The 17916-nt window shown below is 35.6% G+C and overlaps 1 protein-coding gene across 1 annotated transcript in view; it reads left to right on the top strand.

The window, feature by feature from the left end:
- The first annotated feature begins 2603 nt into the window (after positions 1-2603).
- LOC124986352 (uncharacterized) overlaps positions 2604-17916 on the top strand; it is a 123021-nt gene continuing 107708 nt past the window's right edge. The window contains exons 1-3 of the mRNA XM_047554755.1: positions 2604-2672; positions 3384-3444; positions 14416-16737. Of these exons, the coding sequence (XP_047410711.1) occupies positions 2604-2672; positions 3384-3444; positions 14416-16737 (2452 nt within the window). The remainder of the gene's footprint in view (positions 2673-3383; positions 3445-14415; positions 16738-17916) is intronic.

Below are 17916 nucleotides of genomic sequence, written 5' to 3'. Positions count from 1 at the left end.
AATTGAGAGAAGAGGGAAATGAGGTGGAATGAAGCGACACTGCATTCATAGCAAGTTTCCTCAGGGCTCCGTCTGCTAAAATCTTAGGCTTTCAAAGATTTTCTGAATAAAGTTCCACTCTACCTACCCAACTGTATCTGGTTCAGTGGAGTTTCTGAACTTGGGGTGTGTGTGTGTGTAATGGAGTGGAAGATAGGTGCATATTAAAAATGCGTATACTTGGATCCTGAATCTCTAAGCTGAGGCTCAAAAATCTACATTTTTAGCTTGTTGCTCGGAGTTTCTCAAGCACACTGTAATGTAAGAATCTGTGCTAAATTGTAAACTACATGAAATTTGCTTTATATTTACATGTTTACATCAAGTTCAGCTCAGAACCTAGCCTGTAACAGCGTGCCAAATTCTAAGGCTACCTCTGTTAGAAGCATGCTGCAATTTTCCCAATTACCATTCAAATCCTTTCACCAGAGTCCTTCTATAATAAAGTGAGAGAGGAAAGGGAAAGTTCCCAAAGTATGTCAGGAGGAACCTCTACATTTAACAAAGCAATGAAAATCTTCGATCTTTTTTTTGTTTGTTTGTTTGTTTTTTTTTTTTTTGCTGCTGAGGATTGAACCCAGGGCCTTGTGCATGCAAGACAAGCAGTCTACCAACTGAGCTATATCCCCAGTTCATTCAAAAAATCTTAAGTGAGAAAATGTTTCCCTTGCAGAGTCTGGCCATGATGGAAAGAGAAGTGAAGCAACATCTCAGCATCATGTTTGGACAATTGTTTTGTCTACTAGTTTCCTTTGAAGGGAAATAAGGGAGTAGGGTAGATGGTCGCATATGTATCTTCAGTCAAATGCAAAATAGACACATTGTAAGGGATTTTCATTTTTAGTTCATCCTTTTTGTCCTGGTGTTACATCAAACTTCACTAAATAATGCCCACTTTTGGTTAGTAATATTTTTTTCAAGTTTTAAACATTATTACTATTAATAACATTATAAATCATACGCCACACAATTCTCTGTATTATTTACATTTCATTTCCTCAGAGATTCTCATTTAATTTGTATGTCCTTGTCACTCCAAGGATTAGCTGCATCCATTAAGTTGTTTGACTCATTACGGGCCATAACAAATCCAACAATTATTTTAGTATTGAGGTTCTCTAAACTCAAGACCTTAACACATTTATGCTCCGTTGATGGCTAAAAATCTCTTTTGCAGATGGACATAAGTACTCCTCATGTGCCTTAATAACTTACCCATTGCATGCTTGGAGGAAGGATAATTTGGTTTAATTGAAAGTTTATGCTTAAAAAGTTTAACCAGATGAATTCAAATATTTTTATCTACATAAATTATTATAAATATGCATATTTTTCAATCAATTTTGAACTTGAACTTTTTGGGAACTTGTTTCACATGTATGAATTTTCTTTAAAAATTTAGTACAGATTATATGGACTTTGTTTTAAAATCAAGAAAATGAAGTCATATGAAAAATGCTACAATGTTTTTTCGGAGTCTATAGAAAACTCAAGATGATGGACATCACAAAGAGTACTAGATGGTGTGCTACCTTGGAACCTGAGCATTTAACTATCCGAATTTGTTTCATAGTCTCCTTCTAGCATTTTAATAGTGATCATTAGCTACTCTTTTGTGAACTTCTTTGTATTGGTAATAGAGCATTATTGTTCAATGTTTCAAGGAAAATGTTCCAGCTTAGCAACACAATAGAGAATTTTTAAGTAATTTGTCAGAAAAGTGACATCAGTAAAATTTTTTAACAATACCTTTCAAAAAAATCTTCACAATCCAACAGCTTTCTCAGAGTAATGGTACCACCATGTAATTCTGCAGTAGAAAAATGTAAGTTTTTCTGTTCAGATTTTCTTCATTCTTCTGTGAATTATAGTAATAAGTCAAAGCCCAGATGGAAAAAAAATCTATAAAATCAATATAAAGGCATCAGATGTGATAGGATTCAGCTGATATATAATAGCAATCATGGTGACTTTCCTGAATTTCATTGCCAATTTCATACAGAACAAATAAATATTTATGAAAAATATAAAGCCAGGAAAATCTGCAATGGAATGGATTCTGTAATGTATTACCAAACTTTAACAGTGATATTCTTTGCTTGTGGATAAAATTAAATTTTATACATTTATGGAAAAAATAGTTAAACGTTTAGAACTTTTCTGAAGTGAAATGAGAAACCCTTCAAGAGTTTTAAGCAGAGAGAGATAATATAATTTTATTTTTGTTTTAAAAAGTCAATCTGGTTGCTATGTAAATAATCAAAGGATAGAATTTTAACCTTATAAATGAGTATAAATACACATTTTTCAAATATTTTTTAACTTGGAGGTAAGAAAACTAATTAGAAAATTATTGTAATAGTCCAGATTTTAAAAACATAAATATGGTGGGTTGGATTAGGGTAGTAACAGTAGAGAAAAAAATAAATGAATACATTTGGAATAAGATGTTGAGAAATAGAGTAGGACAAACACTGATGGCTTGAAGGAGGAAAGTTAAAGGGTCACCAATGACATCTTAGTATCTGATTTGAGCTGAATGAATAGTGATACTGCTGATTGACATGGCAAAGATTCAGAGGAGGGAGGAATTGGAGAAAGCAGAGGACATAAAGAACTCTGTTGGGTGCATGGTAAGTTTGAGATTCCAATTAGACATCCAAGAAGATATGTCCATTTGGCAGTTGGCTATTTAAGCAGGGACTTCTGAGCCTATGAACTTATGAATTTTAGAATCATCCATACAGAAGATTTTAGAACAATGGAAATAAATTAACTAACTAGAGAGTTAATGAAGAGGCAAAAGGAACCTGAAAATGTCAAAAGATTAGATCAAGCAATAGCATCTAAGAAGGGATTGTTAATAGAGCAGGATGACAACCAAAAGAGTGTGGCTCTGTGGAATTGAGGAAGGAATGGATGCAAGAGGAACAGAGTGTCAAATTCTGAGATGGCTGCAGATAAATGGCTCTTTGCTTTAACAATATGAGTGTCAGTGATAACCTGGACAAGACTCATCCTGAGGAATGGGTGGGGATACTGGTCTGCTCGTGGTGGGTTTGAGAAAAGATGTGAGGAGAGAAAAGTGGAGTCAGAAAATATAGATAAATTCTTCAAGATGTGTTGCTGTCAAGGTGAACAGAGATACATGACAGTAGATGGAGTATAACAGCAAAAAATATTACTACAGAAGAGGAAATAATTGTAGGAAAGTGGTCCAGATATACTTAAAATAAAAGGGATTTGATAAAATCTGAAACAAATTCAAAGAAATTGGAAGTTTGGGTATTGGAAAGCAGAGAGATTTTCAGTTGATTTCTATTTCCTGTGTCCCATGTGTCAAGCTCATCATCCAGAGTGTAGGGAAGAGGAGGAGAGATGGGAATCTGGAGAAGAAACAAGATGGTAAATATTTGTTTTGGAGACAGAAAATATGTACACATTACAAAACTATTGTAGAAAATCTCTGAAATGACTATGGCTTCTGCATATAAAATTAAAAATTTCAAACCATGTGTGAGGAAGCCCAAGAATATTCTAATTTTTCCAATGATGACTACTTTGAAATTTTTTGAAAAATAAAATATTAAATCCTTTACTGTTCTAAAACATGCTTTAGTACCCCTACTTTGCTTGTGTTCTAACCACTCTCTCTATAATTTTATTATGCCTTTCTAAAAGAAGGGAGAGAGACTGACAAGAGCATAAAATGATTGCCTGTCTTGGAAGAACAGGGTCACATGGGATAAAAGAATGTATAGAAAACAGGAGACAGGCATGGTAAGAAACATCTTCTCCCACCCATCATTTTACTTAGAGTCAGTTTAGAAAATGTGGTTGCAGCCATGCCATGTTTAACAAATAAGAAGAAATGTTTCCTGCCATTCAGTTAAAGTAGAATTGATAGTACTCTACAGGCTGATTATGGGACTTATGCCAGTGACAATAGGCAGTGCCATCAGGTGATTTTGGTGCCCCTTATGAAAGTATAGATAAGAGATATAACTAGTAGTGGAAAATATGAACGATTTGGTTGTAAAAAAAAAGCTATTAAATAAATTATAAATTGACTATCAATAATACAGTAAATATATATAATATTAAAAGAAATGAATATATTTAGAAACACAGAGGGCACTTTATTAAAAACATAATTAGGTATAACAGATACTGCCAATTTAATGCATTTATTCATGTATAATTACTAGTGTCAGGTACTCTTGTTAGATTCTGGGTACATTCAATTCTATGGAACAAAGTTGAGCTCTCAGAACTAAAATGAAAACTTACTGCAACATTTGCTTGATAAGATCAGAAGCAGTACCAGGCCATCTACACCAAGTGTGTCCAAAACAGAAAGCTAGTCTAATGCCTAATTCCCGCCAACCTGGGTTCTAGTTCTGGTTTGTTATTGAGATACAGGAAGCAAGGATGAGCTGTAAAATGAGAGCTTTGAATGAAATGACCTTGGAAACTTCTAGAAATTCAAACTCAAAAAATAATTTATAATTTGGACAGCATTATCTAAGCACTCATCTATAGCTCTGATGAGATGACCAGTCTCCCCAAGCCAGGCAATGCTCAGTGCTAATTATGGAAGTAATTATGTAATTTGGTTGTTGCTAATAGGAGGTTAAGAATAACAGGAACCAATCCTCAACACTGAAGAAGAAGAAAAAAAAAAGGAGGAGGAGAAGAAAACAGAAAAATAGGCATCATGTTTTCAGATGTGTTTCTTTAAGACAACACTGTAAGATAGAATTTGTTACCATTTCCTTAGAAATGAAGGACACAATCTCACAGAGATTATACTGCTGAGTAAGAATCAGAGCCAGACAAGCAAACTTGGGTCCAGTCAAAGTCCAGATGCCCTCCATTGAACCCAGGACAGCAGGTCACATTGTCTGTCCACACTATATAGACCTATGGAGAAATAGTTTATATTAGTCAAGTGTTTTCAAAGCATGTTTTAAATTCAAAAACCCAAGGAATAAAAAAAAGAAAGTAAGATTAAATTATGTGTTTGTAATCTGCTTCCAAATCCCAACCCCCACATTATTAACCTCCTGAGAAGAAAGGATTATTGCTGTCTTGTCAACCTGAGGGACTTCGTTGTGACTCTTGAAGGAGAGAGAAGAGAGGACCATTGGAAAATGCCAAAAGGTCAACTGTTCTTTTTTTTTTTTTTAATTTATTTTTATTGTAAATAAATGGGATACATGTAGTTTCTGTTTGTACATGGAGTAACAGCATACCATTTGCATATTCATACATTTACATAGGGTAATGATGTTTGACTCGTTCTGTTATTTTTTTCCTTCCCCCCACCCCTCCCACCTCTCTTTTCCCTCTATACAGTCCCTCCTTCCTCCATTCTTGCCCCCCCACCCCCCATTACGTGTCATCATCCGCTTATCAGTGAGATCATTCGTCTTTTGGATTTTGAGATTGGCTTATCTCACTTAGCATGATATTCTCCAATTTCATCCATTTGTCTGCAAATGCCATAATTTTATTATTCTTTATAGCTGAGTAATATTCCATTGTATACATATATACCACAGTTTCTTTATCCATTCATCAATTGAAGGGCATCTAGGTTGGTTCCACAGTCTGGCTATTGTGAATTGAGCAGTTATGAACATTGATGTAGCTGTATCTCTGTAGTATGCTGATTTTAAGTCCTTTGGGTATAGGCCGAGGAGTGGGATAGCTGGGTCAAATGGTAGGTCCATTCCAAGTTTTCTAAGGAATCTCCACACTGCTTTCCAGAGTGGCTGCACTAATTTGCAACCCCACCAGCAATGAATGAGTGTACCTTTTTCCCCACATCCTCTCCAACACCTATTGTTGCTTGTATTCTTGATAATCGCCATTCTAATTGGGGTGAGATGGAATCTTAGTGTAGTTTTGATTTGCATTTCTCTTATTACTAAAGATGGTGAACATTTTTTCATATGTTTGTTGATTGCTTGTAGATTTTCTTCTTGAAGTGTCTGTTCATATCCTTAGCCCATTTGTTGATTGGGTTATTTGTATTCTTGGTGTAGAGTTTTTTGAGTTCTTTATATATTCTGGAAATTAGTGCTCTATCTGAATATGAGTGGCAAAGATATTCTCCCACTCTGTAGACTCTCTCTTCGCATTGCTGATAGTTTCCTTTGCTGAGAGAAAGTTATTTAGTTTGAATCTATCCCAGTTATTGATTCTTGCTTTTATTTCTTGTGCTATGGGAGTCCTGTTAAGGAAGTCTGATCCTAAGCCAACAAGGTGAAGATTTGGACCTACTTTTTCTTCTATGTGATGCAGGGTCTCTGGTCTGATTTTAAGGTCCTTGATCCATTATGAGTTGAGTTTTGTGCACGGTGAGAGATAGGGGTTTAGTTTCATTCTGTTGCAGATGGATTTCCAGTTTTCCCAGCACCATTTGTTGAAGAGGCTATCTTTTCTCCATTGCATATTTTTGGCCCCTTTGTCTAGTATGAGAAAATTGTATTTATTTGGGTTTGTGTCCGTGTCCTCTATTCTGTACCATTGATCTACCTGTCTATTTTGGTGCCAATACCATGCTGTTTTTGTTACTATTGCTTTGTAGTATAGTTGAAGTTCTGGTATTGCGATACCCCCTGTTTCATTCTTCCTCTAAGGATTGCTTTAGCTATTCTGGGTTTCTTATTCTTCCAGATTAATTTCATGATTGCTTGCTCTATTTCTGTAAGGTACATCATTGGGATTTTAATTGGAATTGCATTGAATCTGTATAGCACTTTTGGTAGTATGGCCATTTTGACAATATTAATTCTGCCTATCCAAGAACATGGGAGATCTTTCCATCTTCTAAGGTCTTCCTCAATTTCTTTCTTCAATGTTTTGTAGTTTTCATTGTAGAGATCTTTTACCTCTTTGGTTAGATTGATGCCCAAGTATTTTTTTTTTTTTTGAGACTATTGCAAATGGAGTTGTTTTCCTCATTTTCCTTTCAGCTATTTCTTTGCTTGCATATAAAAATGCTTTAGATTTATGCATGTTGATTTTATAGCCTGCTATTTTGCTGAATTCATTAATGAGGTCTAGAAGTTTTCTGGAGGAGGTTTTTAGATCCTCTAAATATAGAATCATGTCATCAGCAAATAGTGACAGCTTAAGTTCCTCTTTTCCTATTCGTATCCCTTTAATTTCTTTAGTCTGCCTAATTGCTCTGGCTAGAGTTTCAAGGACAATGTTGAATAGAAGTGGTGAAAGAGGACATCCCTCTCTTGTTCCCATTTTTAAAGGGAATGGTTTCAGTTTTTCTCCATTAAGAATGATGTTGGCCATGAGCTTAGCATACATAGCATTTACAATGTTCAGGTATGTTCCTACTATCCCTATTTTTTCTAGTGTTTTGAGCATGAAGGGGTGTTGTATTTTGTCAAACACTTTTTCTGTGTCAATTGAAATAACCATATGATTCTTATCCTTAAGTCTATTGACATGATGTATTACGTTTATTGATTTACGAATGTTGAACCATCCTTACATTCCAGAGATGAACCCAAATTGATCGTGGTGCACAATTTTCTTAATGTGTTTTTGGATATGGTTTGCCAATATTTTGTTAAGGATCTTTGCATCTATATTCATCAAGGATATTGGTCTAAAATTTTCTTTCCTTGATGTGTCTTTTCCTGGTTTGGGTATGAGGGTGATATTAGCTTCATAGAATGAGTTCAGTAGGGTACCCTCCTTTTCTATTTCCTGGAATACTTTGAGAAGTATTGGAATGAGTTCTGCTTTGAAGGTCTTGTAGAACTCGGTTGAGAATCCGTCTGGTCCTGGGCTTTTCTTGGATGGTAGATTTTTCATGGCTTCTTCTATTTCATTGCTTGATATTGATCTGTTTAAATTGTGTTTGTCCTCCTGGTTCAGTTTGGGAGGAGCATATGTCTCTAGAAATTTGTCAATGTCTTCGGTAGTTTCTATTTTGTTGGAATACAGATTTTCAAAGTAGCTTCTCATTATGTTCTGTATCTCAGTGGTGTCTGTCGTGATATTTCCTTTTGCATCATGTATTTTAGTAATTTGAGTCTTCTCTCTCCTTCTCTTTGTTAGTGTGACTAAAGGTTTGTCTATTTTGTTTACTTTCTCAAAGAACCAACTTTTCATTTTGTCAATTTTTTGAATAGTTTCTTTTGTTTCAATTTCATTGATTTCAGCTCTGATTTTAATTATTTCGTGTCTTCTACTACTTTTGCTGTTATTCTGTTCTTTTTGTAGGGCTTTGAGCTGTCATGCTAGGTCATTTAGTTGTTGACTTTTCATTCTTTTCTGGAATGCACTCCATGCAATGAATTTTCCTCTTAGTACCGCTTTCATAGTGTCCCAGAGATTTTGATATGTTGTATCATCGTTCTCATTGACCTCTAAGAATTTTTTAATCTCCTCCCTGATGTTTTTTGTATCCATGTTTCATTCAATAGCATATTATTTAGTCTCCAAGTGTTGGAGTAATTTCCCTTTTTTATTTTATCATTGATTTCTACTCTCAGTCCATTATGATCTGATAAAACACAAGGCAGTATCTCTATTTTTTTGCTTTTCCTAAGGGCTGCTTTGTGGCATAACACATGGTCTATTTTCAAGAAGGTTCCATGTGCTGCTGAGAAGAAAGTGAATCCGCTCGTTGATGGATGGAATATTCTATATATGTCTATTAAGTCTAGGTTATTGATTGTGTTATTGAGTTCTATGGTTTCTTTGGTTGGATTTTGTTTGGAAGATCTATCTAGTGGTGACAACGGTGCGTTAAAGTCACCCAGAATTATTGTGTTGTGGTCTATGTGATTCTTGAAATTGAGAAGGATTTGTTTGATGTACAGGGATGCACCATTGTTTGGGGCATAAATATTTACAATCGTTATGTCTTCCTGATTTATGGTTCCCTTAAGCAGTATGAAATGTCCTTCTTTATCTCTTCTGATTAACTTTGGCTTGAAGTCCACTTTATCTGATATAAGGATGGAAACCCCCACTTTTTTACTGAGTCCATGTGCGTGGTAGGTTTTTTCCCATCCTTTCACCTTTAGTCTGTGGATGTCTTTTTCTATGAGACGAGTCTCTTGCAGGCAGCATATTATTGGGTCTTTCTTTTTAATCCATTCTGCCAGTCTATGTCTTTTGATTGATGAATTTAAGTCATTAATGTTCAGGGTTATTATTGAGAAATGATTTGTATTCCCAGTCATTTGGCTTATTTTTGGTTTTTAAGTTGGCTTGGTTTCTCCTTTGAGTGTTTTTTTCTCTAAGGTAGTTCCTCCCTTTGTTGACCTACATTGTTGTTTTTCATTTCCTCCTCATGGAATATTTTGTTGAGAACATTCTGTAGTGCAGGCTTTTTATTTGTAAATTCTTTTAACTTTTGTTTATCATGGAAGGATTTTATTTCATCTTCAAATCTGAAGATGGGTATAGGATTCTTGGTTGGCAACCATGTTCTTTCAGAGCTTGAAATATGTTGTTCCAGGCCCTTCTAGCTTTTAGAGTCTGGGTTGAGAAGTCGGCTGCTATCCGTATTGGTCTCCCCCTATATGTAATCTGATGCTTTTCTCTCGCGGCCTTCAAAATCCTATCTTTATTTTGAATGTTAGCATTTTCATTATAATGTGCCTTGGATCTGTTGTGATTCTGTGCTTTTGGTGTTCTGTAAGCCTCTTGTATTTGATTTTCCATTTCATTCTTCAGGTTTGGGAAATTTTCTGATATTATATCATTGAATAGGTTGTTCATTCCTTTGGTTTGTATCTCTGTGCCTTCCTCAATCCCAATAATTCTTAAATTTGGTCTTTTCATGATGTCCCATAGTTCTTGGAGATTCTGTTCATGATTTCTTACCATCTTCTCTGCTTGGGCAACTTTATTTTAAAGATTAAATATTTTGTCTTCATTGTCTGAGGTTCTGTCTTCCAAGTGGTCTAGTCTGTTGGTGATGTTTTCCATTGAGTTTTTTATTTGGTTTATCGTCTCCTTCATTTCAAGGATTTCCGTTTGTGTTTTTTTTTTTTTTTTTTTTTTTTGAGAATCTCTATCTCTTTGTTAAAATGATCTTTTGCTTCCTGCAGGTGCTCTTTCAGCTTATTGGTATTATCATTCATTGCCTGCATTTGCTCTCTTATCTCATCCTTTGCTTCGTGAATCATCTTAATCATGTATAATCTGAAGTCCTTTTCTGACATTTCTTCTAACATACTGTCATTGAATTCTATTACTATAGAATCTAGATTTGTTTGGATCATTTTCTTCCCTTGTTTTTTCATGTTGTTCATGTATCTTCCCCTCTAGCAGTGCAGATCTGGGGTATTGCAGATTTCCCCCGATAGGCTTTTAGTGGCCCTATATGTTTCCAAAACCCTTTCTTTAAGGGGAGAGCAATATTAGCAGTGCCCAAATCAGACACTATGCAATTCTAGACCAAATAGCCCAAAATGAGTTCAAATATTATCGGCAAAACAAACAGGTTTGCAATAAGGTCTGCAGTTTCTAATGGAGGACAAAGAGGATGCAGAGGGATGTAGAATGTGGCTGTTAATGGGATAAGAAAAGAATATAAAGAAGTTCTAGAAAATAGAAAGAGTGAGAGTGTAATCAAAAGAAATCGGATGTTAGCATGCAAAAAACAGAGAAAGAGACTATGAGGGAACAGGTAAACAAAAGGAAAAGAAAGCAAGAAAAGTAAAGAAATAAAAACCAATTTTTTTAAAAAGGAGAAAAAAGAAAATCTATTGTATAACAATCATATACTAATGAAACCTTCCAGTGTTTAGTAGCCTTTTGCATGAGAGGTACCTGACAATGAGCTTCAAGCCTCCAGCAGGGTCGTAGGATGGGATTTGCCCCACCTAAAGATCGGAGCTACGGCTTCCAGGATTATCTAAGATGGCTCTCTGGCTTCGAAATGTGTTGGCAAATGGGGAGCTGCAGCTCAGGGGTGGACGCGGTCAGCTGGAGGTCCTGGAGACAGGATGCAGTTGGTCCAACAGGGGTCCTGGAGGTCCGGTGTGTTTGGTGTGGTTGTGGGATCCTGGAGGCCCGGTGCAATCAGTTGGTCTGGGGTCCCAGTGATAGAGCGCAGTCATTTGGTCTGGGGGTCCTGGCGGCAGGGAGCAGTCAGTCGATGTGAGGGCTCCAGAGGCAGGGAGTGATCGGTTGGGCTGAGGGATCCTGGAGACGGGGCTCAGTCAGTCTGGCCAGGGGTCCTACGGGGCTTGGCTGTTGTCTCAAAATGACCGCAGCCACGTGTAATCAAACCTGCAGGTACTGTGACAGTGAACTTCCAGGCAGCAGCAGGCAGCTGGTGCTCTCTCTACTGGCGGTCGGCGATCAGTTTGCTGACTGTTGTTGGATGATCGGAAGGTGAACCTCCAGCGTTGGGTGATGGATAGGAGTAAGGCAGGCGATGGACAGCGTGTCAACTGTTCTATATGAGAAAGCTGACCTAAGAAAAAAGAATAGTCAGCAAGTTATAAGCCTTGGAGAGGCTAAGGAGTATGAAGCATTTGAAATCAATATATCTATGTATCCCAGATATATCTTAATATCCTATGATGTGGGGGGTTTTGAGGAGAGAAATGGGGCCATAAACCAGCCCCATTTAAATTACTCATAAAACAAGTCAAGGTTCTCAGCTGAGGTGTCCAAGAGCATAGTCTGCCTAAACACACTCAAAATAAACTGCTTCCGTGGGAAGCCGTTCCCCTCGCATCTTCAAAAGTAGTTTAAAATATTTTAAAATAGTAATGCTATTAGAATCAAGCAGAATTCTAAGCACAGGTAGATGAGTTAAGAGAACAGACCCTTTCAACATTTTGTATTACTTAAGACATCATGAACAGGGAATATAACTTTTTATTTCATTTCACAATTAAAGAATTAATTGGGTCTTCTACAAGAATTGCCAACTCTGTCAATGTGTGTATTCAATTTTATATTTAAATTCTGTATGTATAATGATATTGGAATGAAGGCAAATCATCTTCCTACTTCATTTAACTTGGCAAGGCTGCAAATTTGATGTTATTGAATTTAGGTTAACCTCACAAGAATGTAGATGTTTCTACTAGGATAAGGAAAAAATGGAACATAAAAACAATCAGTTAATATGATTTTAAAATTTGAATCCTAAATGTCTACCAATTTGTGTATGTGTGTGTATTTGAAATATTCACATGGCATATGATAACACACTAAATAATTTGGATAGAATAAAACAGTAAAGAAAAATAGAATTATGATAATGAAATGTATTCAAAGGAGATTACTATAAGAAAAAGAGAAAAATATTATGCTAACAAGTTAACAAATGAGTTGAGTTGGCCAGTAATTTGATTAAGTCTAAATTTGGAGTGGAAAATAATTTCAAATTTTATGTTTTCAAAGGGCAGTGAAAACTGAAGATCCACAACTCCCCAAAATGAGAAGGAAAAGAAGAAAAGCCTATAAAAAATGGAAAACCTTGAATACCACAGTATGTAAGTTCCATTCGATGCTTTTATAAGTATGTGTAAGTTGAACTACCACCTTATGTACTTTGTTCTTTACCACAGGAATGTCTATAATATAAAATGGAAGATAAGTACATGCAAATATTATAGGATGATTTTAAAGTTTAGCCTATTGTTATTATATATACAATTCTGCATTAATTATTAGCATTATGTGTTGTGATGATAAAAATTTAAATAAAAGTATTTACTTATTCAGACATAGAATATTAAGACCACCATCCTTAGAGTCTATCATCAGTCCTTATATTATTTTATCAGTTCTATTTTCTTGCTTGCAGACCTTAAGAATAATCAATTGAAAGGGGCTAAAAAATTGGAAAGGGCTATAAACTGAACTGTTCTTGGCTTGAAGGTGTTATTTTAAGAATAAACTATAGTCTCCAGTTCTGGAAGGCAGTCCATCAGTCTATAAACTGTTATCAGGGTCATGCTCTGTCATAAATGTGCTTTGGAAAGATATGTCTCTATGTCTTTTCTCCCATGACTTCCACATTACAGCTTTCCGATTATAACCAGACCCACTAGAAATTATTTCAGTACCTACCAAGAGAGAAGCCCTTCTGTCAAACTAGAAAACAGACAAATGGGAATGATTCTACTCTCCAACTAATTTCATTATGCTCAAAGTTTTTATTTTTCCTGTTGAAGAGAATTTATTTATTTTCTGTTTGCACACATATTAAATATGTATAGTTATGTTTAATTTGATAACATTTAAAGAAAATTTACAAATAATTTTTTTAATTTAGTTTCATCAGATTATTAAAAATCACCTTTGAACACCTACTTTATCAATTTCCATGGAATCATTATTTACTTCTTGCCCATTCTTCTTTCTTTTCCTTAACAAATAATCTCTTTGAGATGCAGTTTAAAATAGAATATGAGATCTTTCTGTTTTTTTCTACTGTGTTTTATACAAGGTACCTCATTTTCAGCTTCACAAATTTCTCACAATTTCAACTTTAAAAAGCAGAGAAGTACAAGTTGCAAGCTCACAATCCTTAGGCCAAAGTTGGTTTCTACATATATTGGTCTCCACCTGAAAAGAGGTGTTCTGTTTTGGTTTTTTTAATTTGAGCCAATTCTTAGAAATTAGGAGGGATTTCACAGTATAATAAATCCAGAATCTTGTTCTGTCCTGGAAAATAAGAATATGTGGTAGTACCAGGATCCCTTCTCACATGTCCGCTATTGGGTGGGACTGAGTTACACAGGAAGTACACCTAGCCTGCTTCATTTGTTGATGCCATCCAAATTGAGTTTGTAATGATATCTTATAAAAGGCCTGGGCCAAAGGATTCTGTCAGACCTGATTGAAAGGCTTCCTGGAAACCATACTTAATTCTCTTTCATCCTCATTACTCACATCTTCATTGATGGTACTTTCTCAAAATATACGCAGTTTGATATAGCCTGTAACATAACACCACGTTTAAATACCTGATAATGGCAACTTGCTCTTTATCAAGAAGTTGCATTTAAAAATTACTTGCACACGTTTCTATTGAAATTTTCACTTCACCCACTTTTGGAAGTTGTTGTTTTTGAGTTAAAGCTTAATTAAATTCTTATTTCCTAAAACTACCAGGTGGTATTATTCACTCTGAGAATTAATTAAAAATAAAATACTTATTAGAGGTGAACTTTTGTGGAAAATAACTTGACATACTAGAAATGGATGAAAACTGTTAACTACAATATAAAGAATATAAAGGATATGAAAAGATATGCATTATTTTTCATCTGCTTTAAATGGACACAGAATGTTTTTCCTTTTTTCTTTTCTTTTTTGTTTTTTTTGTTTTGTTTTGTTTTGTTTTGCTTCCTCTTTTAGGTACATCTCAGCCTTCTGGTCAAGCATGCCAAAATAATATCAAAGACCTTGAAAAGGAAGTCAAAGGAGATACCTTTAAAGCTGTATTTCATCAGACTGGTGCATTAGGGAAATCTAAGGAAAATGGAGATGAACATATGTCTGCTTCTGTGAATAGAAAACAAAATTCCTCTTTTCTCCCTGAAGAAAAGAAGCAACCTCCATCTGACAGCAAAATATGTAGGGGAAAGGAAAATGATGATCCTCCTTTGGCCATCTCTCACCAACTAAAGAAAACATTACCAGTGGTCATGTTTAATGACTGTGAAGAATCATTATCAGAAAAAATTACACAAAAAGATTTCAAAAGCACAGTAGAAAACTGTAAACCAGAAAAGGGCAAATTTATTACAGAAGTGAAATGTGGGGCTTTCAATGTGCAAGTAGAAATCAAGAAAAACATTTTCTGTAAAACAGAAGCACAGTTCCCAACAAAAAAGGTATGTCCAACATGTCACCAGCGATTCTCTGCCAGGCTCACTAGGAGATGCTACGCATCTAGGAGATGCTTTCCTAAATACAATAATACAGTGGCAGAAAAATTAAAACCTGAACCATCATCTAAACAGGGAGAAATGATCAGAACTGACAGCCCCTCACTGAAAGTAAACATTGTAGGAAAAGAAATTAAAGTTAAATACGTAAGTAAGAAACAGAATATATTAATTAATATAACTCATCCTAAAAGAAGGGGAAAAATAACCAAATACAGAAACATTTCCTCCAATCCCACCCCTAAGGAACCTTTCAGATCTCCTTCACAGTCTGATATTAAGCACCCTGAAAAGCAGCAGCTTGAAAACAAGCACCAGAGTTTAGATGGTTCACAGGCCTCGCCTCCTGTTGTGTGCACCATACAGAAGAATTCTGACACAGTTCTGGTTTCTTTAACCTCAACTCCCAAAAGGGAGAAAAATAAGTCTGTATCTGTAGTCTCTGATGATTCTGAGGGAGAATCTGCCATCTCTCAGCAGAAGATTTTTAAAATTAGTCACAACACCCCTGAGAAGAAACAGTTCTCTGGAGCTGATGCTCTTCCCAAAAACATTCTTCCTACTTCACATGATACTCTAAAGACCACACATTTAAGTAATATATATTTAAGTAAAACACCTTTTGAGGATTCTAAGGATGTGGATAAAGAGAGAAAAATCAACTTTGCTGTCCCAGAAAATATCACATCAGATTCAAATACACAGCAGATCACAGATGGAAGAAATCCTTTGCTAAGTACCATTACCAACATCGTTCCCATTCAAGATGTCTCAGACTCTGACTTTTGTTCTCTGTCTTCTCTAAGCATTCAGCTTTTGGGAGAAAAGACAACCAGTATCTATTGCAAAGGCAACAAAACTTCACCCACAGAAGGCTATAAGAACTCAAATTCTACATCTTTCTCTTCTATTCAAAATGCTCTGAAGTCTTCTACCTCATTCAGTCCATCTCACTTAGAACCAAAAGATACTCTCAAGCATACATTTTCCTTTAACCACTGTACTGAACTTGTGATAGACCATGAGAAAGAGCACAGTGATATGACCGAAACAAACATTAACAAAGCCTTTATATGTAGTGACTCTTGTGCAAACGCACAGCAACTATTGGAAAGGAAGAGTATACAAGGTCCAAACGCAAGCCCTGCATCCTGCAGCAACCTAGCTGATGAGAGTACACTCCATGATATTAGCCATGGCACTGTGGAATGGGACCAAACAGAAGCCCAGAAAAATCATCCAGAGACAGTAGCCTCTAGCAGAACAAAAGTGTCAGTCATGACTTTCGTAATTGATAAGTTAGAGCAAAGATTAATTACTCAGAATGATAAAGAACACACAATTGATTCCAATGGTCCCTTGGAAATGAGAAACTCAAAAGAGTCACCCAACTCTCTGGGGAATGTTGAAAATGACAAATGCGAGATAATACCAGTGATAATGAATGCATGCCACAGAGATTTTGAAGACCTACCCAGTGAGAATCATGATGAAATCTGTTTTCAAATGGACTTTCCACCAAACACTGCTGAGACCAACTGCAAAGTGTGTGCTATGGATAAGCTCTTTCTTATAGAGAAAACACTACACAGTGGTGCAGACCAATGTGGTAACCAATATGGTATCCAAGATGAAAAGGACCTTGAATTAACGAGTTTTCAACACCAGTCAGCAGAGTGCCAAAGGATTTCATCAACAAAACCAGATTCTGAAGGAGATGAGAATGAAAAGGACTATTCTCACCAAATAGACATATTGCTGTCTCCTCAGAAGCAAAAGGCATGGAAAGGTACAGTGGCTATACAGAATCTTTAACTTTCATTATTTTTATTGAACTTTGGAAAGTCTTAAGGGTAAGGGTTCCTTTTTTAATTGCTTAGGATTTTTTCCTTATTGCCCAAGATAGAGTTTTATAGAGTTAGATATATATGAGCAATCATATGTCAGCCTGCTTTTTTACATTATCACCCACTCTACCCATAAATAGTACATAGAAAAATCACCAATGCTGCAGTTTAAGACAAAGTTAAAAAAATCAATTTCTCTTTAAGAAACTGATGTATTGCCAGATCAATTTGTAGGAAATGTTAGCCTCTTGCCACTCTTAAATGACCCACCATATCGTTCCTTCTTGCAAGCTAAGCATGTTTAAAAGAATGGGAAGAATATGTTTGTAATAAGCAGTGTTTTAAAACCTTGCTGTGGCATTATAGAAACATGGTTATGCAGGTCTCCAGAGGTAGTGTGGAATAGCAATTAAAGCAAAGGACAAAAACCAGAAACAATCATGGCTAATCCTAACTGAGCCATTCATGGGCCTTTGACCTCCAGCAGACCTCTGGTCTCCCTTGTGCATTTGGTTGGCCCTGCTCGAACCACTGATAGAACCCAGAATCTCTCCAGTCCTCAAGAAGGACTAAGATGGAAGCTCTTTTCTAAATCCATAATACTCTGTCTGTTTTCAATCTGGGATCATCACAAAATCATTTTTGTCACTTCATAAAAGGCCCTTATTTTTCTCAATGAGCTCAAATTATTTTATATTCAATATTATCACTATTCCATATTGTAAATAAAATAAGTCTTGGATGAGTAAAAATTGCCTTCCAAGCTGCAGATAACAGGGGTTGGGGATGTAGTTCAGAGGCAGAGTGCTTGTCTAGTACACACAAGGTCCTGGGTTCAATCCCCAGCACCAAAACATAAATAAGGAAATAAATAGGGAAGCTAACTTGCCAATTACATTCTGTAAATGCTTAGAAATGAGATTTGGAAGGTTAAAACTTAATGGAGAAGCTATTTTTTCTTTGTTGTTTTTCTAAATTTATGCAATAAAGATTAATAAAAATTTTTATTTAAAAATTTCATTAAGAATAGAAACACAAAAAAGTATAATCAATTGCATAAATGTTGGCATAAAAATGTGAAATTTGCTTTGTGAAAAATAAATTATTTAAAGCAGTACAAA

Source organism: Sciurus carolinensis, chromosome 6 (genome assembly GCF_902686445.1).
Source record: "Sciurus carolinensis chromosome 6, mSciCar1.2, whole genome shotgun sequence".
In the NCBI taxonomy this organism is placed as follows: Eukaryota; Metazoa; Chordata; class Mammalia; order Rodentia; family Sciuridae; genus Sciurus; species Sciurus carolinensis.
This window is presented reverse-complemented; position numbering and strand designations above follow the sequence as displayed.